Below are 17395 nucleotides of genomic sequence, written 5' to 3' on the forward strand. Positions count from 1 at the left end.
ATCAGAGGTCATATAATTTCAGCAAATATCTTAAGAAATATATAAAGAATACTATTAGATTAAAAGCACTAAAAATGTCTGCAGCAAAGATTTAATTTAATTTAATTTCCAAACTCACTTGCTCACAGAATCCTTTTCTCTTGACAAACCTGTTAATATCCTGCAATTTACATGAGATACACAATAGGTACTTTGGGAAATGTTGCATTTCGACATGCTGCCGTTCACTACCCTCCAATAAAGACACAGGATTATCATTCCTATTTTATAAATGTTGAAAGTAAGGCTCAGAGAAGCTAAATGTAAATGACTACTCTGCTTAGTGGAGATCAGAGTTTAAAATGAGATTCTGATTTTAGTGCAGTATTCTTTCTACTATATCAAACACACATTCAAATTATTGATGTCATAAGAATTTTAGGATACAGATAAGGCCAAGGTTTCATGTAATCTCTCTTCTAAATTACTACCTAATATTTGCCTTTTCCTTCTTGGTAATTTTTTTTTATCTCTGATATTAAGACAAATCACTGCCAATATATATGATTAAGATAGAATCTGGAAATTTATGATTTTGCATATATTTTACTTTTAAGTGGTTCTTGGGTTTAGTGCCCCTAGGTGTCTCAAACAGTTAAGCATTCTCCTAAAGGCTATTGGTGTGACTTTGTAGGATCAGCCCTTGATTTTGAGCTATAAGGTAGGCAGTTCAAACCCATAAACTGGAAACCCTTTTCAGGGTCACTCTGAGTTGGAACCAACTGAACATCATTTAATAACAACAACACTAGCCAAGAGATTGGCAGTTAGAATCCACCAGTTAAATGTACCTGGGAAACAGACCTGGCAATCTGCTTCCAAAAAATAATCACCCTGAACACCGGATGGAACCATTGTATTCTGCACATGTGTGGTCACTTTGAGTGGTAACTGACTAGATGGCAACTAACAACAACAATCACCAACTTGTGTTGTTGTTGTTTTTAAGTGCTGTCAAGTTGGTTTTAACTCAGAGTAACTCTGTGTAGGATTTCTGAGGAGCAGTTGGTGTGTTTGGGTTAGCAGTCCAGTGTTTATCCTACAGCAGCATACCAGAACTCCAACTTGTGGTAGCTATATAGAATTCTGGTCAATATGTCATAATGTCCTCAAGAAGCGTAAATAACTAATACAAGAAAAAGTAAACAGACTTTTCAGGGAAAAAGGAGCATTACATTTCTTTAATTCAGTGACTTCTACTGGTACTCTGTGTGTGTGTGTGTGTGTGTGTGTGTGTGTGTGTGTTTGCAACTTGGTTAGGTTCCACTTTGGAGTTATGTTGTCAATGGCTACTTTCCACTTTTTGTAAAATGAACTGAAGCATTGTTGCTGTTGTTAGGTACCATAGAGTCGGTACTGACCCATAGCAACCTTATGCAAAGCAGAACAAAACACTGCCTGATCCTGGGCCAACCTCACTACTGCTGCCACGTTTGAGTCCATGGATGCTGCCACTTGGCCAATCCATCCCACTGGGGGTCTTCTTCGTTTTCTCTGACCCTCCACCTTACCAAACATGATATCCTTCTCCAGCGACTGGTCCCTCCTGACGATATGTTCGAAGTATGAAAGACAAAGATTGGCCATTTTGACCTCCAAGATGAACCATTGTTTATTGTTATTATGTGCCTTGGAGTCAGTTCCGACCCATAGCGACTCTGTACAGGGTTTCCGAGGCTGAAAATCTTTACGGGAGCAGAAAGCCTCATCTTTCTTCCATGAACAGCTGGTAGTTTCGAACTGCTGACCATGAGATTTGCAGCCCAATTCGAACCATATGTAGGATCAATTAGAATAGTTGGCCACATAGAGCTAACTGAATCAATTTCGTTATTTTTGTTAGTAATTTGTACTTATAGACTAAGTGAAGTTGAAAATTAAGTCATGTAAAGTGAATCATACTTTCACCACATATTCAAATAATGTAGAGATTTTTTTCTGCTCTCATTTTTCCATATAAAATATGGCTTCAATGGGATGGCCACTGTATGTTTAATGCAAGGGTATTTTGCAATTGAGGTACTCTTTTTTATTTATATTTTTGCTTGTTTAGTCAATTCTGAAATCTCTTTAAGTATAAATTAATAATTTCAGGAGCACAATTGGAAAAGTGTGAGGTAACATATGTACCCCAGTGTCATAAGGAAGCCCTCCCAGCCCTCTCCTATCTATTTGCTTGTTTAAACTCATGAACTCTCAAAAAAATATGCTTTCTGAGGCACTGCTGAAAATTTGTCCTTGAATTTCTGGTCAAGTGCCTATTACATTACTGTATTGTGGCATAACTGTTTGATAGAAATGCATAACAATAAAATAATTGATTTGCAGGTAATGCAAATTGCTTTAAAACCATCATAGCCTTAGAGTGATTTCCAATAGGCAACCCCACAGGATGTTAAGAGAACTTACAGTACTTCCTTTTCTTCAGTCTTGAGGATTTGGAGGATCTCTTCTTTCTTTGCTGTCCTGAGGTGCTGAATCAAGGTCAGGAAGCTTCTGACAGCCCCAACCTTGGAAAGGTTGTCAGGGAGAAGGTCCTTTCTGATGGACTGCCAGTGCTTCAAGAGCTGAAAAACAAGGCTGCCGCTCACACCACGTTCTGAACATCCACATTTTGTAAAAAATGTGCTCCCCAGCAATAGAGCTTTCCTTGTACCTCATAAGCATTTTGAATCTTATCTCAATATACCTGGCTCCTCCCACCTCCACTCATATCATCCCTATCACTCTCAGAAGCAAATATGGATATCTGGAAATGGACCCTATGTACCCATTACTATTTAGCTCAAAGGCAACAGCTTATTGGTTCTGGGTATATCGGTCATGCTACGGTAACAACAGGGAATCATATTTGAAGTTAGGCTTTGATTACCACTAAGAACTTGTGCAGAATTTCAATTAGCAACAGGATATTTTACCAGGAAAAATTCTTGCTTCAGGTTTCTAATTTACCTGTACCTCACTGAAAATAAGCGTATGTTATAATTTGAGCTCCCTATTGTATTTTTTGTATGAAATGTAACACTTCAATATTGATAAAGTATGACGTGTTCATTACTTACATAATATGTGTTAAGTAGGACTTCAGAGTAGAATTTAGATAAATGCAATTCTCCCACACACAATAATTATTCTATATGGTATTTGAAATAGTAACTAGTTCTACTCAAAAGTATCTCTTGGCTTTGAAACATGTTAAAAGAACTTATTTTCATAGTTAACAATTTCCCCCTTGTTGCAAGGAATATCTGTGATCTCTAACTCTCTAACTCTTTTTTATTTTACTTATTATTTTAAATTACTTTTTCCTCCTAATAGTCAATAGATGCTTATTTTTCTATTTTCCAAATTCCTCTGGTTAGCTAATCAAAGGGGAAATTCCAAGGAAAATTTCTTTGTTATTCTTAGCTAAAGGCTTAGTGGTTCATTTCTGAGGTCAGAAAGCATATCAACGTGAATTCAGTTTTAAATTTTTTTTTCTGTTTTAAAGAGTTGCAGTAGTGACATATTGAAATTAGAAAAGTAAAATCTTTAATGATATAAACTCTTTCTATAAAGTTAAGAGAAATTTAATAAAAATATTAAGTATCTTATGTTAATAACTATGTGGGGGAAATTAATATTTCTAAGCATAAGAAAAGCTACATTTCATTAGTGATGTTCCTGAATAATTCCCATCTCATATGTTATCAGTAAATAATGTTGGAATAGTCAATGACATTTGGAAGAATAACAAGTAAAAGGAAAAACAAACTTCAAGGATTTCCTATTTTATTTGGTTTCCCCTTGATTTTAATTTGGCAAATCTGAGAAACTAGTAAGGAATTAGTCACTTGTGTTTTAAGAAAATCATGATATTAGTTCTTGATGATTCCAATTTTCCAAACACCAGTAATGCCCAAAGGGAAGAGCATTTTCTGGTTGTTAAACACAGAGCATGAAGCCAAGGGTTTGCTCTCCTGATAAGAAGTTAAGTATTAAGAATGTAATACATGAGATTGGCATAGCTCTTCCTTGAATTAAGTGTTTTAAGAGGATCTATACTTTGCCTCAGAGATATGATACTTCATTTCTGCCTGAATTGTAGGGGAAGTTGGAGCCTGGCAAAGAAATGTTCCAAATGTAGGCATCCCTTTTAGTCCTCAGAGTAATACTCAGGATATTGAACTCACTAAATACATCTTACTAGAGAATATATTGCTACCAACTAGTAAAATTTCAGGATTCAAACCTATATCCAAGCTCTTGACAACGTATGCTTCAGCTAACTTCATCAGACTCTTTAACTTCTGGCTACTACTTTTAAAAAGCTTCCCTTAATTTGTATCATTTTGATTTGAGATGAGTGAGTGGTAATTTTTGTTAATTACTGTGTGTATCATGCATCATCTCAGGTGCATAGGTTACTGTTACCACAATTCAGTGGTGACTGGTATTTCTTTATATAGTTTCTTCATACATAGCATGAAGGTGAAGGTTCCATTGGAGATCCAAGGATAATACAGAGTATTAAGTCATGTTTTTTACCATATTTGTCCATATACGCAGTGGTGAACACTTACAGATGGGCATCTTTTACACTCGCTCTGAAAGATCTGTCCTACAATGGGAACGGCCAAGTACTTTGAATCAACTGCTTTAATTACAGCTGCAACATTCTTTCCAGACATTAGTCTTGGTCCTGCATCAGTTGTCTTCAACTCTAATTTCTGCCTGCATAACCATGGAAGAGAAATTTCACGTTACCAGCAGTCTTTTTAGTAAAGAAGGTATTAGTTGCCATTCTGTGGGAAAAAGATACTAATTTATTCAAAGTGTGTGAGGCAGTATCTTTCAAACTGGAATATTTCAAGAGGTACCATATCAGCTGCAAGATAATTATGTAGTCTTTCTGAAGCAACGATTGTATTCAAAGATACGGAATGGTAATCAAGTTTAAAAAAAAAAAAAATACACACATGAAAATAGAATACAGAAGAAAAAAATTTGTCTGGATGCCAAACAAGGTAAGTGTGGCAGCTCTTTCTAATTTAACCTAGTTTTCTGAAAGTACTGCTCTCTACTACATGTCCCTCATTAACCAAGACATGTAGGATATTTTATTTTCCAAAAATAGTCTCAACAGTATTTTTGTTCCACATGCTCTTCCTGTCATTTTCCTACCAATAGGTAGAGTCTATATCCCTGCCCTTGAACCTGGGCAGGACTCCGTGACTGCCTTGATAGGTAAAATTGACATTATGTGACTTCTAAGGCTAGGCCATAAAAAAAAGTATTCTTCTTTGGAGCCTTGAACTTCCATATGAGAAGTCTGGCTCCCTGAAACTTCCATGCTGAGAGGCCCCATGGAGAAAAAGAGAGATGCATGAAGACCCACAGTTGTTTGACTCCTCCCAGCTCAGGCACCAGATAGATGAAGAAGCAACCCTCAAATAATTTCAGATCTGGCCAGCAGCTGTCTGCAAATACATACTAGACACCAAGCAAGGCATGCCTAACTGAGCCAAGTCACACCCCAGAATTATAAGAGAGAATAATAAAATTATTTTTATCCTTTTAAATCATTACATTTGAGGTAGTCTGTCACACTGCAATGAAACACTAATAACCTGACTTTAAATATGTAGTCATTAAGACTATGTATTTTATATGAAAACATTACAGAATGTTGTTGTTGTTCAGTGCTGTTGAGTCACTTCCAACTCATAGTGATCCTGTATAAAGTTTCCAAGGCTATAAATTTTTGGGGGAACAGAAAGCCTCATCGTTCTCCCACATAGATACAGAGTAGAATATAAAATTCTACTCCATATAAAGCTTCAATAAAATTTAAAACATTTGTGGTATGAAGCACTCTCGCAAGATTTTATATCCACTTACCTCTGAGATTAGGGTTATTTCAAAATAAATGATATAGAAGTAATGGCATAATTCGGCAACCTTGAATGCTAGAGTTATTTTTTCTTTTCTGAATTAAAATTTGAAAATAGCTCATAACTTTACATTTGAAATTCTTATTCTTTATCCTGTGAGAACCATTATGTACAGTGGCATTTTCTCAAATTGAAATAAAAACCTTGGATACGTGCATTATGTTGTTGTTACTTTTACATGCCATTGAGTTGATTCCAACTAATAATGGCCCTGTATTGGGCCAAGGAGCGGCTGGTGGGTTTGAACCTTTGATCTTTTGGTTAACAGCCCAGTGCTTATCCTACATTACTATATCTGTCACATTTTTTTTTACTATGGAAATTTTACGTATTTCTTTAAAAAATAATCATGCAAATACTATCATCTTTTAACCTTCACATTAAAAAAACATTTGACTGAAAAATTAGAAAATAAACTACAAAGGATCAAGTAATTTGGCATTTTAAAATATAAATTATATTCAATAAATGATTGATTTTTAATGAAATTCTATTTTCTAAAAAGTTTCCAAGTGTTTACCATATGCTAGGGATTCCTTTAAATAAGAAAAATAAAAATGAAAGAGATAAAAATCATAGTTTTCAAGGAACTGATGATCAAAATGAGGAAGTACTCAATGGGCCTTCAAAAAGTTCATGGAAAAACTGCAATGAAAAGATAATGACATTTTTTTCTACAAACTGCAAGGTCAATCTGAGCTGCAAGGTCAGCAGTTCAAATCTCGGAAACCATATACAGGATCTCTATGAGTTGGAACTGACTCGAAGGCACTGAACAACAACAACATTCTATAATGTTTTGTTTCTTCTATTAAAGATTAGCAAAGAAAATAAAAGTGTCAGCATCATCTTACTTTGAAACGATTTTGCCTGTAACAGTTCGTAGGAAATTCAGCCCAAAAGCATGCGTCTCTTCTGCGATCACAGCTATCACAAAGCTGTCTTCTATCTTATAGGTAGTAACAGATGTGGCTTTTGAACTGACACCCAAGATCTGCATATGAAAGTAAATAAATAAATATTAGTAACAAATAACAAATTTCTAATCTTTAAAGTATTTGAGAACTTCCCTCAAACCCTCCCCCATGGCCCAAACCTACAATGTATCTAATAATAGTCTATTAATTTGCTATGCATGAAACTACAACCTAAACTAAAAAGTAGGTGCTCTTCAAATTATATTCTATAATTTTATTCTTCTATTATTTAAAATAAATCTTTGCAAAACGTAATTATTTGAATGCCTCAAAGAATATGGTATTGTTCATACCTGATTCCGAGTAGTAAAGCCAGATCTTGCTATTTTGCATGAATCCAAAGCCTTGATTTTAGTTACTTTGTCTTGATGAGCTTGGTAGGTCACTTTACAGTCCCCAGAGATATCTACCTAAAAAGAACGTAAGAACATAACTTTTGGGATTCTCCAGAGAGCCTATTGAATTCTAATGAGACGTGGCTTCAAAATTGGAAATGTCATTGGGACAAGCTTTTTTTTCTTGGTTGACCAAGATAAGAAGACAGAAAGAAATACTCATATGATATGTCCTGCATCATTTACATTATTTTTCATTCCCCTTGGTAAAATCTTACTAACACCCTCTTGCAGTTCCCAGAATAACACAGAATTTCCTACTTCTCTCTAATGCCCAATAAGTGTTGGACAAATGACCTGGTCATAATTGAAACCTCTGGTTAATTGTATCATGTGACAAGGGGAGTTAACTTTCAGTATGGAATCTAGGCTGTGTGTCTATGTGTGTGTGTGTGTGTATGTTAAGTGCCTTTGAGTCAATTCTGATTCATAGAGATCCTATATAGGATTTTTGAGGCTATAAATCTTTGCAGGAGCAGAAAGCCTCATCTGTCTCCCATAGAAATGCTGGTGGACTCAAACTGCCAACTTTGTAGTTCCATAGTTCAGTGCTTATCCTACACAGCCACTGCACTCTCATTTTTTGCTTGTAAAATCATTCAATATGGCAACCCAAGGCTTGATTCTTTTCTTCAGTCCTTTCAGCTTTAGAAATGTAGACCATGTTCTTCCCCTTTAGTTTGTTGTGTTTCCCTTTGGCTAAGCATGTTTAGAAACTCAGAAAATTGTGAGATTAATTCAACTCATTATTAATCACACCAACAATTTGAGTTTAGACAGACATAGCTCAATATAGATACTGTGTAATTTCTCTGAGCTATTTTTCAGACCTCTGACAGTATCATACTCAGCCTCTGTTCTAACAAACTAATCAACATTCCCCAGACCCCATTCTATGGGAAGATTTCACCCACTCATGAATTCAGATTATGAAATTTGGACTCCAGACTCAGCTCTGCTTTTGACTACAAGTGTGGTACTGGGTGAGCCACTTAACTCCTCTAGTTTAACATGCATTTTCTTTATCTGTAAAATAAAAGGAGTGGTATACACTGGTGGTTTCTCAAATTGACAATGGATCCAAATTACCCAAGACAACTATCAAGCGACAAACATGTAGGCCCTGGCTAAAACAAAATCAGAATCTCTGGGAAGAGTCCAATCAATCTGCAGACCCATGGGATAGTAGTACATAGTGATGAATAGGATCACTGGAACAATCTCCAGTGTTTTCTGTTCAATTAGTCTATAAATCCCCTAGTTGAACTGATTCAAATCCCCTTATTTGGTGTTCCTAAAATGCTTATACTTGAAAAACTAATTATTTCATATGTCAATGAGACTTGACCACCTAACTCACCTTTTCAAATTACAGTTATGGTAGTACTCTTTTTTTTTTCTGAATTTCTATCAATAAAAATCCATACAAGCAATCTTGATTGCCCGGTTGTTAAAGTGGATGTTGTAAGGTGCTTAGCCACCATACATAACTACCTGATGTGACAGAATAGAACTGTCCCCAGAAGGTTTTCAAGGCTATGGCCTTCTTCAGCAGAGCAACTGGATGGGTTTTAACTGCCAGGCATTCTGTTAGCAACTGAGCACAAACGTTTGCATCACCAATGCTTTTTGTGAAAAATAAGGAAAGATGCTGGATTCATTAATAATATTATTAAGTACCTCATTGGTGGTTCCTGAGCTTAATTGCATCTGAAATAAACTAGCCAGGCCTCTTTTGAGATTTTCTATGGCCACTGGCTCGTTCTGATATGAGTAGAACTCTTTGACCTAGGAGAAAAAAGAACAAACACAAATGAAACACAAATATCACAATTAGCAGGTTGGGCTAAAAGAGTGGTAAGAAAGGTCATATTTTCTCAGTGTCATTAATTATGGGAGAAAGAGCTCTCAGAATTACTAGCTGGAATTTCTTTTTGTGAAAAGAAGCTATTTAAATTTCTAAGAATCTGTTGTTGTTGTTAGGTGCCATGGACTCATAGTGACACCTGCACATCTGAATGAAACACTGCCTGGTCCTGTGCCACCCTCACAAACATTACTACATCTGTGCCCATCACTACTGCCACTATACCACTCTCATTGGGGGTCTTCCTCTTTTCCTCCAACCCTCCACTTGACTAAACATGATATCCTTCTCCAGTGATTGGTCCCTCCTGATAATATGTCAGAAGTATGAAAGACGAAGTCAGGCCATCATGGCTTCTAAGGAGCACTCTGGCTGTACTTCTTCCAACACAGATTTGTTTGTTCTTTTGGCAGTCCACAATACTTTTAATATTCTCCTCCAACACCATAACTCAAATGCATTAATTCTTGTACTGTCTTCCTTATTTACTCTCTAACTTTCACATGCATATGAGGTTATTGAAAATAACATGGCTTGGGTCAGATGCACCTTAGTCTTCCAAACAGACATCTTTGCTTTTGAATACTTTAAAGAGGTTCTGTGCAACAGATTTGTCTAATGCAAGAAGCTAGACAGTCAGATAATGGAAGCTCTGAACATGGTTGTTGTTGTTGAGTGCTGTCGAGTCTATTCCTACTCATAGCAACCCTTTACAGGGTTTCTGAGGATCAGCTAGTTAGTTTGAACTGCTGAACTGGTGGTTTGAAGTCCAGTGTTGATCCTACAGCACCACACCAGGAGTTCAGTGGGTATGGTAGAGCAAGGGAAAAGAGCACTGAGATTAATTGGGATTTCTCTGAAACCAAGGACTGCCCCCAAAGGGACATGAAGCCCATTCTTTTAGAACATATCGACATGTCAATCTGTAAACCTGCTTAAAACAAAAAGTTGCCAAGATTTAAAATAATAACAAGGAAAACAGTGTTGAAAGAGAATGGCAACCATCAGTCTTGAGACTAATGAGATGGCACAACCTATATGACAAGAGCCCAAGCAAGTGGTTCAAGCTCACCAGCCGCTCCTCAGAAACCCTAAAAAGGGTCACTATGAGTCAGAATCGACTCAACGGCACTTAACAACAACAAAAATTTTACATTGGAGACATTTTCTTGCCCTCAACATGAGCAGTCACGTTGGCCTTGGTTACAAGGAGATACTGAGATGGGCAGATTTGAAGTTGAGATTGCTACTATTTAACAATCTGCTGCAGATGCTTTTCAAAATTAAGGAATGGGGAGATAAGCATGATTCAGCAACAGCATGGATGTAGACAGCTTAGCTTAGCTTTGTTTCATCTTTAATATGTATAGGATTTATAGCCACAGGAATAATAATGGTATCATAGCTCCTTGGAGTCCAAGATGGCCAAACTTCGTCTCTCATACTTCAGACATATTGTCAGGAAGGACCAGTCATTAGAGAAGGATAACATGTTTGGTAAGATGCCAAACGAGATGGATTGGCCAAGTGGCAGCATCGATGGACTCAAGCGTGGCAACCGTAGTGAGGTTGGTCCAGGATCGGGCAGTGTTCGTTCTGTTGTGCATAAGGTCACTATGGGTTGGTACCCCACTCGATGGCACCTAACAACAACAACAACAACTATTTTGATAAATTAGCTTATGTTTACGGATAAAAATACAAAGATAATTTTCTAGAAAGCAACCTGCTATTTTTTCATGTTTCAACACCAAATATATCACATAATTTAGGAATAGAGCATAGATCAGTATTTTCCATGTAAAAATTCCCAAGGTCTGTGGTGCTGCAAGGTGGGCAGTTCAAACCCACCAACAGCTCCTTGGAAGCCCTATACAGGTCACTATGAGTCACAACCTACTCTAGAACATTTAACAACAACAATAGTAGTTATGGGAGCGCGGTGATGCCATACGATAAGCACTGGACTGTGAACAACCAAGATCTGTGGTTCCAACCTGCCAGCCACTCTGCAGGAGAAAGATGAGGCTTTCTGCTTCCATGAAGATTTAATGCCTCAGAAACCCTTTACAGGGTCACTGTGAGTCAGATCCAAATCGAAGGCACTTAACAACAACAATCGTAATGATAGCTGAGCTTTTCTACCCGAAATATCTTGTCTTCCAATTTCTCTTTAAAACCAACAAAATGTCTCAAAGTGAAACAGATAATCATTCTGATTAATCAATGAACTCAATGAATTACTATTGAGTTCAATCAATTATTGACCAACCTTATAATTCAACCTACATAAAACTCATGTCTCAGAAGCCAAAAGTATTATACCTGAATTGTCCAAATAACTGCCTCAAATTTCTGTTTTTATTTTCTACTTACACTCTTCCTGGGAATACATTTTCCAGGTACCTTAACAGGCAATCCATTTTAGTCATTGCACTAAATGAATCTTTAATTGGGTGTTTGTCCCGATTGAAAAAGAACTGGAATAGTGACCTCAGAGTCTGAAAATCTGTGATATCATATTCTTAAACTGGCAATTCCTCTGACCCAAACCCGAGTTTTTTATGTTCTACTTTGCAAACTGGGTCTTCTTAAACTATTTGGTGGTATAATATCACCAGAATTACAGTGACTATTACCAGTTATCACTGAGTTAATTTTGACTCACCATGACCCCCTGTGTGTCAGAGTAGAGCTATCCTCCATAGGGTTTCCAATAACTAATTTTTTGGAAGAAAATCAGCTGAACTTTCTTCCAAAGCACCTCTGGGTGCATTCAAACCTCCAACCTTTTAGTTAGTAGCCAAACATGTTAATCGTTTGTACCATCCAGGAACCGCACAGTGACTATTAGAAGTCACAACTGGGTTGCTTGAGCTTGGAAACAAATTTTAAAACACTTTAGAAAGCATGAGTTGTTGGGCAGAAAAATACTGTAGTACCATCATTACTCCCACTTCTAGTCTGCAATATGTGTCTGAACTATTTAGAAATTTTTACTTAAAACTTCAGGAAACCCCGATTTCAGATTTAGTCTTTGGATCATATGTAAAGTCAGGTGCTCTTCAATTGCTGGATCTTGATCTCACTAAGGAAGTGGTGGTGGTGTTGTTTTTCTGTTAAGTGCTGCCAAGTTGGTTCTGATTCACAGCGACCCTGTATAGGGTTCTTGAGACTGTACATATTTGTGGGAGCAGAAAGCCTCATCATTCTCCCTTGGAGTGGCTGGTTGGGCTCCAACTGCCAACCTTATGGTTCAAAGTCCAACTATCCCATGCAGCCACTGTTCCCCAAGGAAATGGTGTTAGAGTCTTTTTTTTTTTTTTTTCTGGAAGGCTGAACAATGTAAACCATGAGGCAGAAAAAGAAAGTTTTTTTTTTTTTTGCTTTGTTTTGTATTTTCTGGCAGGTTGACAAGGTAAACTATGAGGCAGAAAAAGAAAGTTGGGTTTTTTTCCCCCTTTAATCTTTCTATTAGCATTTATATTACTCCTGAATAAAGAAAGGGGCACTTCTCTTTGTCATTTTTATGACAACTGTTTCTATATTCTTTCTTTGGTGCTGACCAATAAGATCCAAAGTAGATTTCCCATTAGCTAACTTTCAAAATTGTCTTAAATCTGAGCTGACTTGCAATTAAAAAAAAAAAAAAAATTGTGGAGGAAGAACATCAGAACTTTACAGTTCATTCCATGTAGCTGTCATGGCAATAATCTTAAATTCATGATTTCACAACAGGAACTGAGTAAGCTTTATTATATCCAGGCCATAAAGCTGATTACTTCATTCAGTACAGAAATGAATTCTGAATATCCCAGAGCACAGGACTCTTATCTAAATTCACAGTAACCATTGCCACCATTGCTAAGCTTCGTCTCTCATACTTTGGACATATTGTCCGGAGAAAACAGTCACTGGAGAAGGATGTCATGTTGGCTAAGGTGGAGGGTCAGAGAAAAAGAGGAAGACCCCTAACGAGATGGATTGGCCAGGTGGCATCATTGATGGACTCAAGTGTGGCAGCAGTAGTGAGGTTGGCCCAGGATCGGACATTGTTTCATTCTGCTGTGCATGGGGTCGCTATGAGTCAGTTCCGACTCAATGGCACCTGACAACAACAACAAATTACCACCAAAGAGCTGCAGCAGGAACAACCTGGTCACAAACTAAGCCTTTTAACCCAGGGAAACCCGAGCAGAGGGAGATGAGAGGACTTGCTGAAGGAGGAGAAGTGCCTCTTCCACTTAAATTTCAAGGGCCTCTTTCTTCTTGGAATCAGTAGCATCATTCATCGTGTCTCATCAGAAAGAATATGCCTTTCTGAAAAGATTCCATTAATTCGTATATATTTTTTAAGAATAAGAGGAGGCAAAATTCCAACAACCAGTACAATTAAACAAAAGGATCCCATAAAACAGGGATTAGGCATGCTATCTGGTCTACTTAGCTGGAACTATGTCACTAAATGGATCTTCAGATGAATCTAAGACAGAGTAGCTAGGAAATGGCACGTCAGAAAGCAAACAAATGCAGGAGATGAGAAATTAGAAGGCTTTCATAGTGTCACATTTCTTTTGGAGGATCAGCATGTGCACAGGGTCACACTGACAGATTCAAAGAGCAAATCAATGCCTAGAAGTAACAGAATATAAAGGGCAGGCTCAGCTGCCAGGTGGTTAATTTAATCAATGCAGACAGTCAAAATAAGAAATGGAAATCTGGTAATTACCCAGTTAAGTGGATTAGCATTTCAGGCTACAGAAGAATCCACACTATAGTTTGAGGCATCTTTCGCTTGTCAGTATTAATAAACTTAACCAAATAACTGTCATGTTCCCATGGTTTATGATGTGTTGATAAAATTGAAGAGTCATGCCCAAACACTTATGGTGGGAAGATAGAATAAAGAAGATGTGTAATGAATATGCATCTCTGTATTTGGAGGAGAACTGTTTTATAATGTAAATAAGGGAACTTAAAATGAGGCCTTTAGAAGAAGAAAAATATATATGCGGATGAGCTTCCGTGAAATAACTGGAATTTCTGGGAGTAAAATTAAATTCAAGCCTGGGGTAGAAAATCTTCTCTAGGAAAATTGCTGATGAGCAGTTTAGCCAGTCTTCTCATCATTTCTCACAGTAAACTGAAATTACAGATAAGTAATGCTCTTTCTGACAGTGATGTGGCTAAAACGTCCACATGGTTTCTTCCAGGGTCATTTTTCTTCCTACAAGTACTTTATCATATAATTGAAAGATATCACAATGTACTTTAACCTGCAGCCATAATGAGTCATCACAGTTGCATGTTGGAGTCTCTGAAATAATGATGTGGCAGCACCATTACAGCCTTTGAACAGCCAGGGCACTGTGTCCTTTGTGTGTGTAACAAGAGACTTTGTATTCAGCTTCTCCCCTCCGAGCTATAAAGTGGCTGGTTGTCACTAAGATTATAAATGCAATTAATATTTTATGGGTTCTATGCCTTGCTACATTGGAGGCCCAGAGAAGAAAACAGCAGTATTTCATGTTGTTAACAAAATTGTACAAGTAAAGTATGTTGATAAATATGATGAAGAATGAAATAAGTACTACAATAAGTCAACCAAAAATGTCCATATCTTCCCAAAAATATTCCTGCTAGGGGACAGAATAACATGGAGGTTCTGAGTAAGGGCTCTGAATTTAGACTCTCTGTTTCAAAGCCTAATTCCACCACTTGCTACTTGTGTGATCCCAGGCAAGTGTTTTAACTTCTCTTAATTCTGATTTCCTCATCTGTTCTGTTAAGTGCCATCAAGTCAGTTCCTACTCATAATGACCCTGAACAGGGCTTCTGAGGAGCGGCGAGGGGGTTTGAACCACTCACTTTGTGGTTAGCAGTTCAGTGCTTACCTACCACACAAAGACTCATAGATTGGCCCATAGCAAGTGCTAAGCTACTATTAACCAACAATATATAAAACCTTTCTCAAAGCCTAATTCATTTTAACCCTATTTAACCTTATTAGTTCCTTAATTCATTTTGCAAAACATTCCCACTATGAGCAAGAGATAAAGACGCAATTGTTGTTCATAAGAAGCTTCCTCTGAATGGGAATGGCAAACAAATAGAGAGGCGTATAATGCACTGCAGAATAATGGTTACGAGTTGGGCTGCTAACCTCAAGTTCAGCAGTTGGAAACTAGCAGCTGTTCAGTGGGAGAAAGATAAAGATTTCTGCTCCTGCAAAGATTCACAGCCTCAGAAACCCTATGCAGGGTCACTTTGTGTTGAAACTGACTCCATGGCCCACCACCACATCATAATACACTGTGGTAAATGCTTCAGTCTAAATAAACTCAGGGGGCCATCAGATTAGGGAGGATGTTGGGAAAGTCTTCATTGAATACCAAGTCAGTCAGTGTAAAGTATGGTTCTGGATTCTATGAGGAAAGAGGAACTAGAAAGTGAGGAGAGGAGGGAAGTGTGAATGGAATATAAAAGGAAATGGAAACAGTCTCTTCCTAAACCACAATGAAGCAATGAATGCAAATGATCAAAAGAAGAGCCATCAGGACCATGAGTGAAGTACAGATGGCTCAGTGAGTTCTAAGAAGAGATGGCTATTTCCAGATGGCTGAAATGGTGTGAAGTTTGTAAAATAAAGGGCTATTAAGCAAAGCCTGAGGAATGGTGAGTATTTTGACAAGCTGTTGTTGTTGTTGTTAAGTGCAGTGGAGTCGGTTCCGACTCATAGTGACCCTGCACAGGGTTTCCGAGGCTGTAAAACTTTCCGGGAGCAGAGCGCCTCATCTTTCTCCCACGGAACCGCTGGTAGTTTCGAACTGCTGACCTTACAGTTCACAGCCCGATTCGTAACCACTACGCTACCAGAGCTCCTTTTGACAAGTAGTAAAGGAAAAGTAAGTGTTCCAGAAGTCAGTGATTCATATTTCATTGTGGAAGACATGAGGACATAAGATGCTTTCTTGTGAGTCCCCTTTTAATGTTTAATAAAACTATGCATCATCATTAACCACATATTAGATTTCTAAAATACATATTGTAAATATTTGATTTCAGCTTTATTTTAAATCTTAATTCAAAGTTTAATTGTAGAGGTGTAGATTCCTATCGGTTTCTCTATTGTGGTTCCTAAAACTGAGCTCTTGTTTCTACTGATTTACTTTTGTATATGTCAAAAAATTTTGTATTTTCAGCAACCCAAATATATAAAGCTTAATAATCCAACAGTCATTATTGATTATAATATATTAAGACTGGTGTCATGCTATAGAATCAGCACTGAACTTTGAACCACAAGATTGGCAGTTCAAACCCACCAAATGCTCCTCAGAAACCCTATACAGGGTTGCTATAAGTTGGAACCAACTTGACAGCATTTAACAATAACAAATAGACTAGAATCAAATGTAAGTAACACACACTTAAAGAATTTTCTGAGCAGATTATAATCAAGTGTTCATTCACTACTTCAATATATACAAGAAGCCTTCAAAAATTTGTGGAAAAATTAAAAGGTAGTGAAAAAATTCCACCAACTTTGTAAGCCCCCTCATACAGTGCTTTTGAAATTTACATCATTTTAAAATCATCTCTGAACACTTTTATAATACCTCAACTCTGTCCTAGAAATGTTACACCCTTTCAAAGGTTTTAACTTTGTACTTTAGTCAGATATTGATAATCTCATTACGGTTGCTATATAACTTATTTAAGTAATAGCCTCTCATTCTCATCATTGGTCTACTTTCCAGGATTTAGCTAACCAAGCTGTAAGAATTTGCATTGTAATATTATTTTGGTAATCTTCTAATCTGATATAGAATGTACCTTCTATAATGCCTGGCATCAGTAAATAAGTGCTTGATCTACTACAAAGGTTTGCATTTATATATCTATCACCACCTTGTAAGGAGCTCTGGTAGCCTAGTGGTTATGAATCGGGCTGCAAACCTTAAGGTCAGCGGTTTGAAACTACCAGCCGCTCCGCGGGAGTAAGATGAGGCTTTCTACTCCCGTAAAGATTTACACCCTCGGAAACCCTGTACAGGGTCGCTATGGGTCGGAACTGACTCGATGGCACTTAACAACAACAAGGAGCTCTGGTAGCGTAGTGGTTACGAATCGGGCTGCTAACCTCAAGGTCGGCAGTTCGAAACTACCAGCGGTTCCGCGGGA

At 37.4% G+C, this 17395-nt stretch overlaps 1 protein-coding gene across 1 annotated transcript in view; it reads right to left on the reverse strand.

Annotated features, from left to right (window-relative positions):
- MTTP (microsomal triglyceride transfer protein) overlaps positions 1–17395 on the reverse strand; it is a 65357-nt gene that overhangs the window by 36921 nt on the left and 11041 nt on the right. The window contains exons 4-8 of the mRNA XM_006876378.1: positions 9025–9132; positions 7243–7359; positions 6827–6966; positions 4602–4752; positions 2449–2606 (exon numbers count right to left, since the gene is read on the reverse strand). Of these exons, the coding sequence (XP_006876440.1) occupies positions 2449–2606; positions 4602–4752; positions 6827–6966; positions 7243–7359; positions 9025–9132 (674 nt within the window). The remainder of the gene's footprint in view (positions 1–2448; positions 2607–4601; positions 4753–6826; positions 6967–7242; positions 7360–9024; positions 9133–17395) is intronic.

This window comes from Chrysochloris asiatica, unplaced genomic scaffold (genome assembly GCF_000296735.1).
Source record: "Chrysochloris asiatica unplaced genomic scaffold, ChrAsi1.0 scaffold00377, whole genome shotgun sequence".
Lineage (NCBI taxonomy): Eukaryota > Metazoa > Chordata > Mammalia > Afrosoricida > Chrysochloridae > Chrysochloris > Chrysochloris asiatica.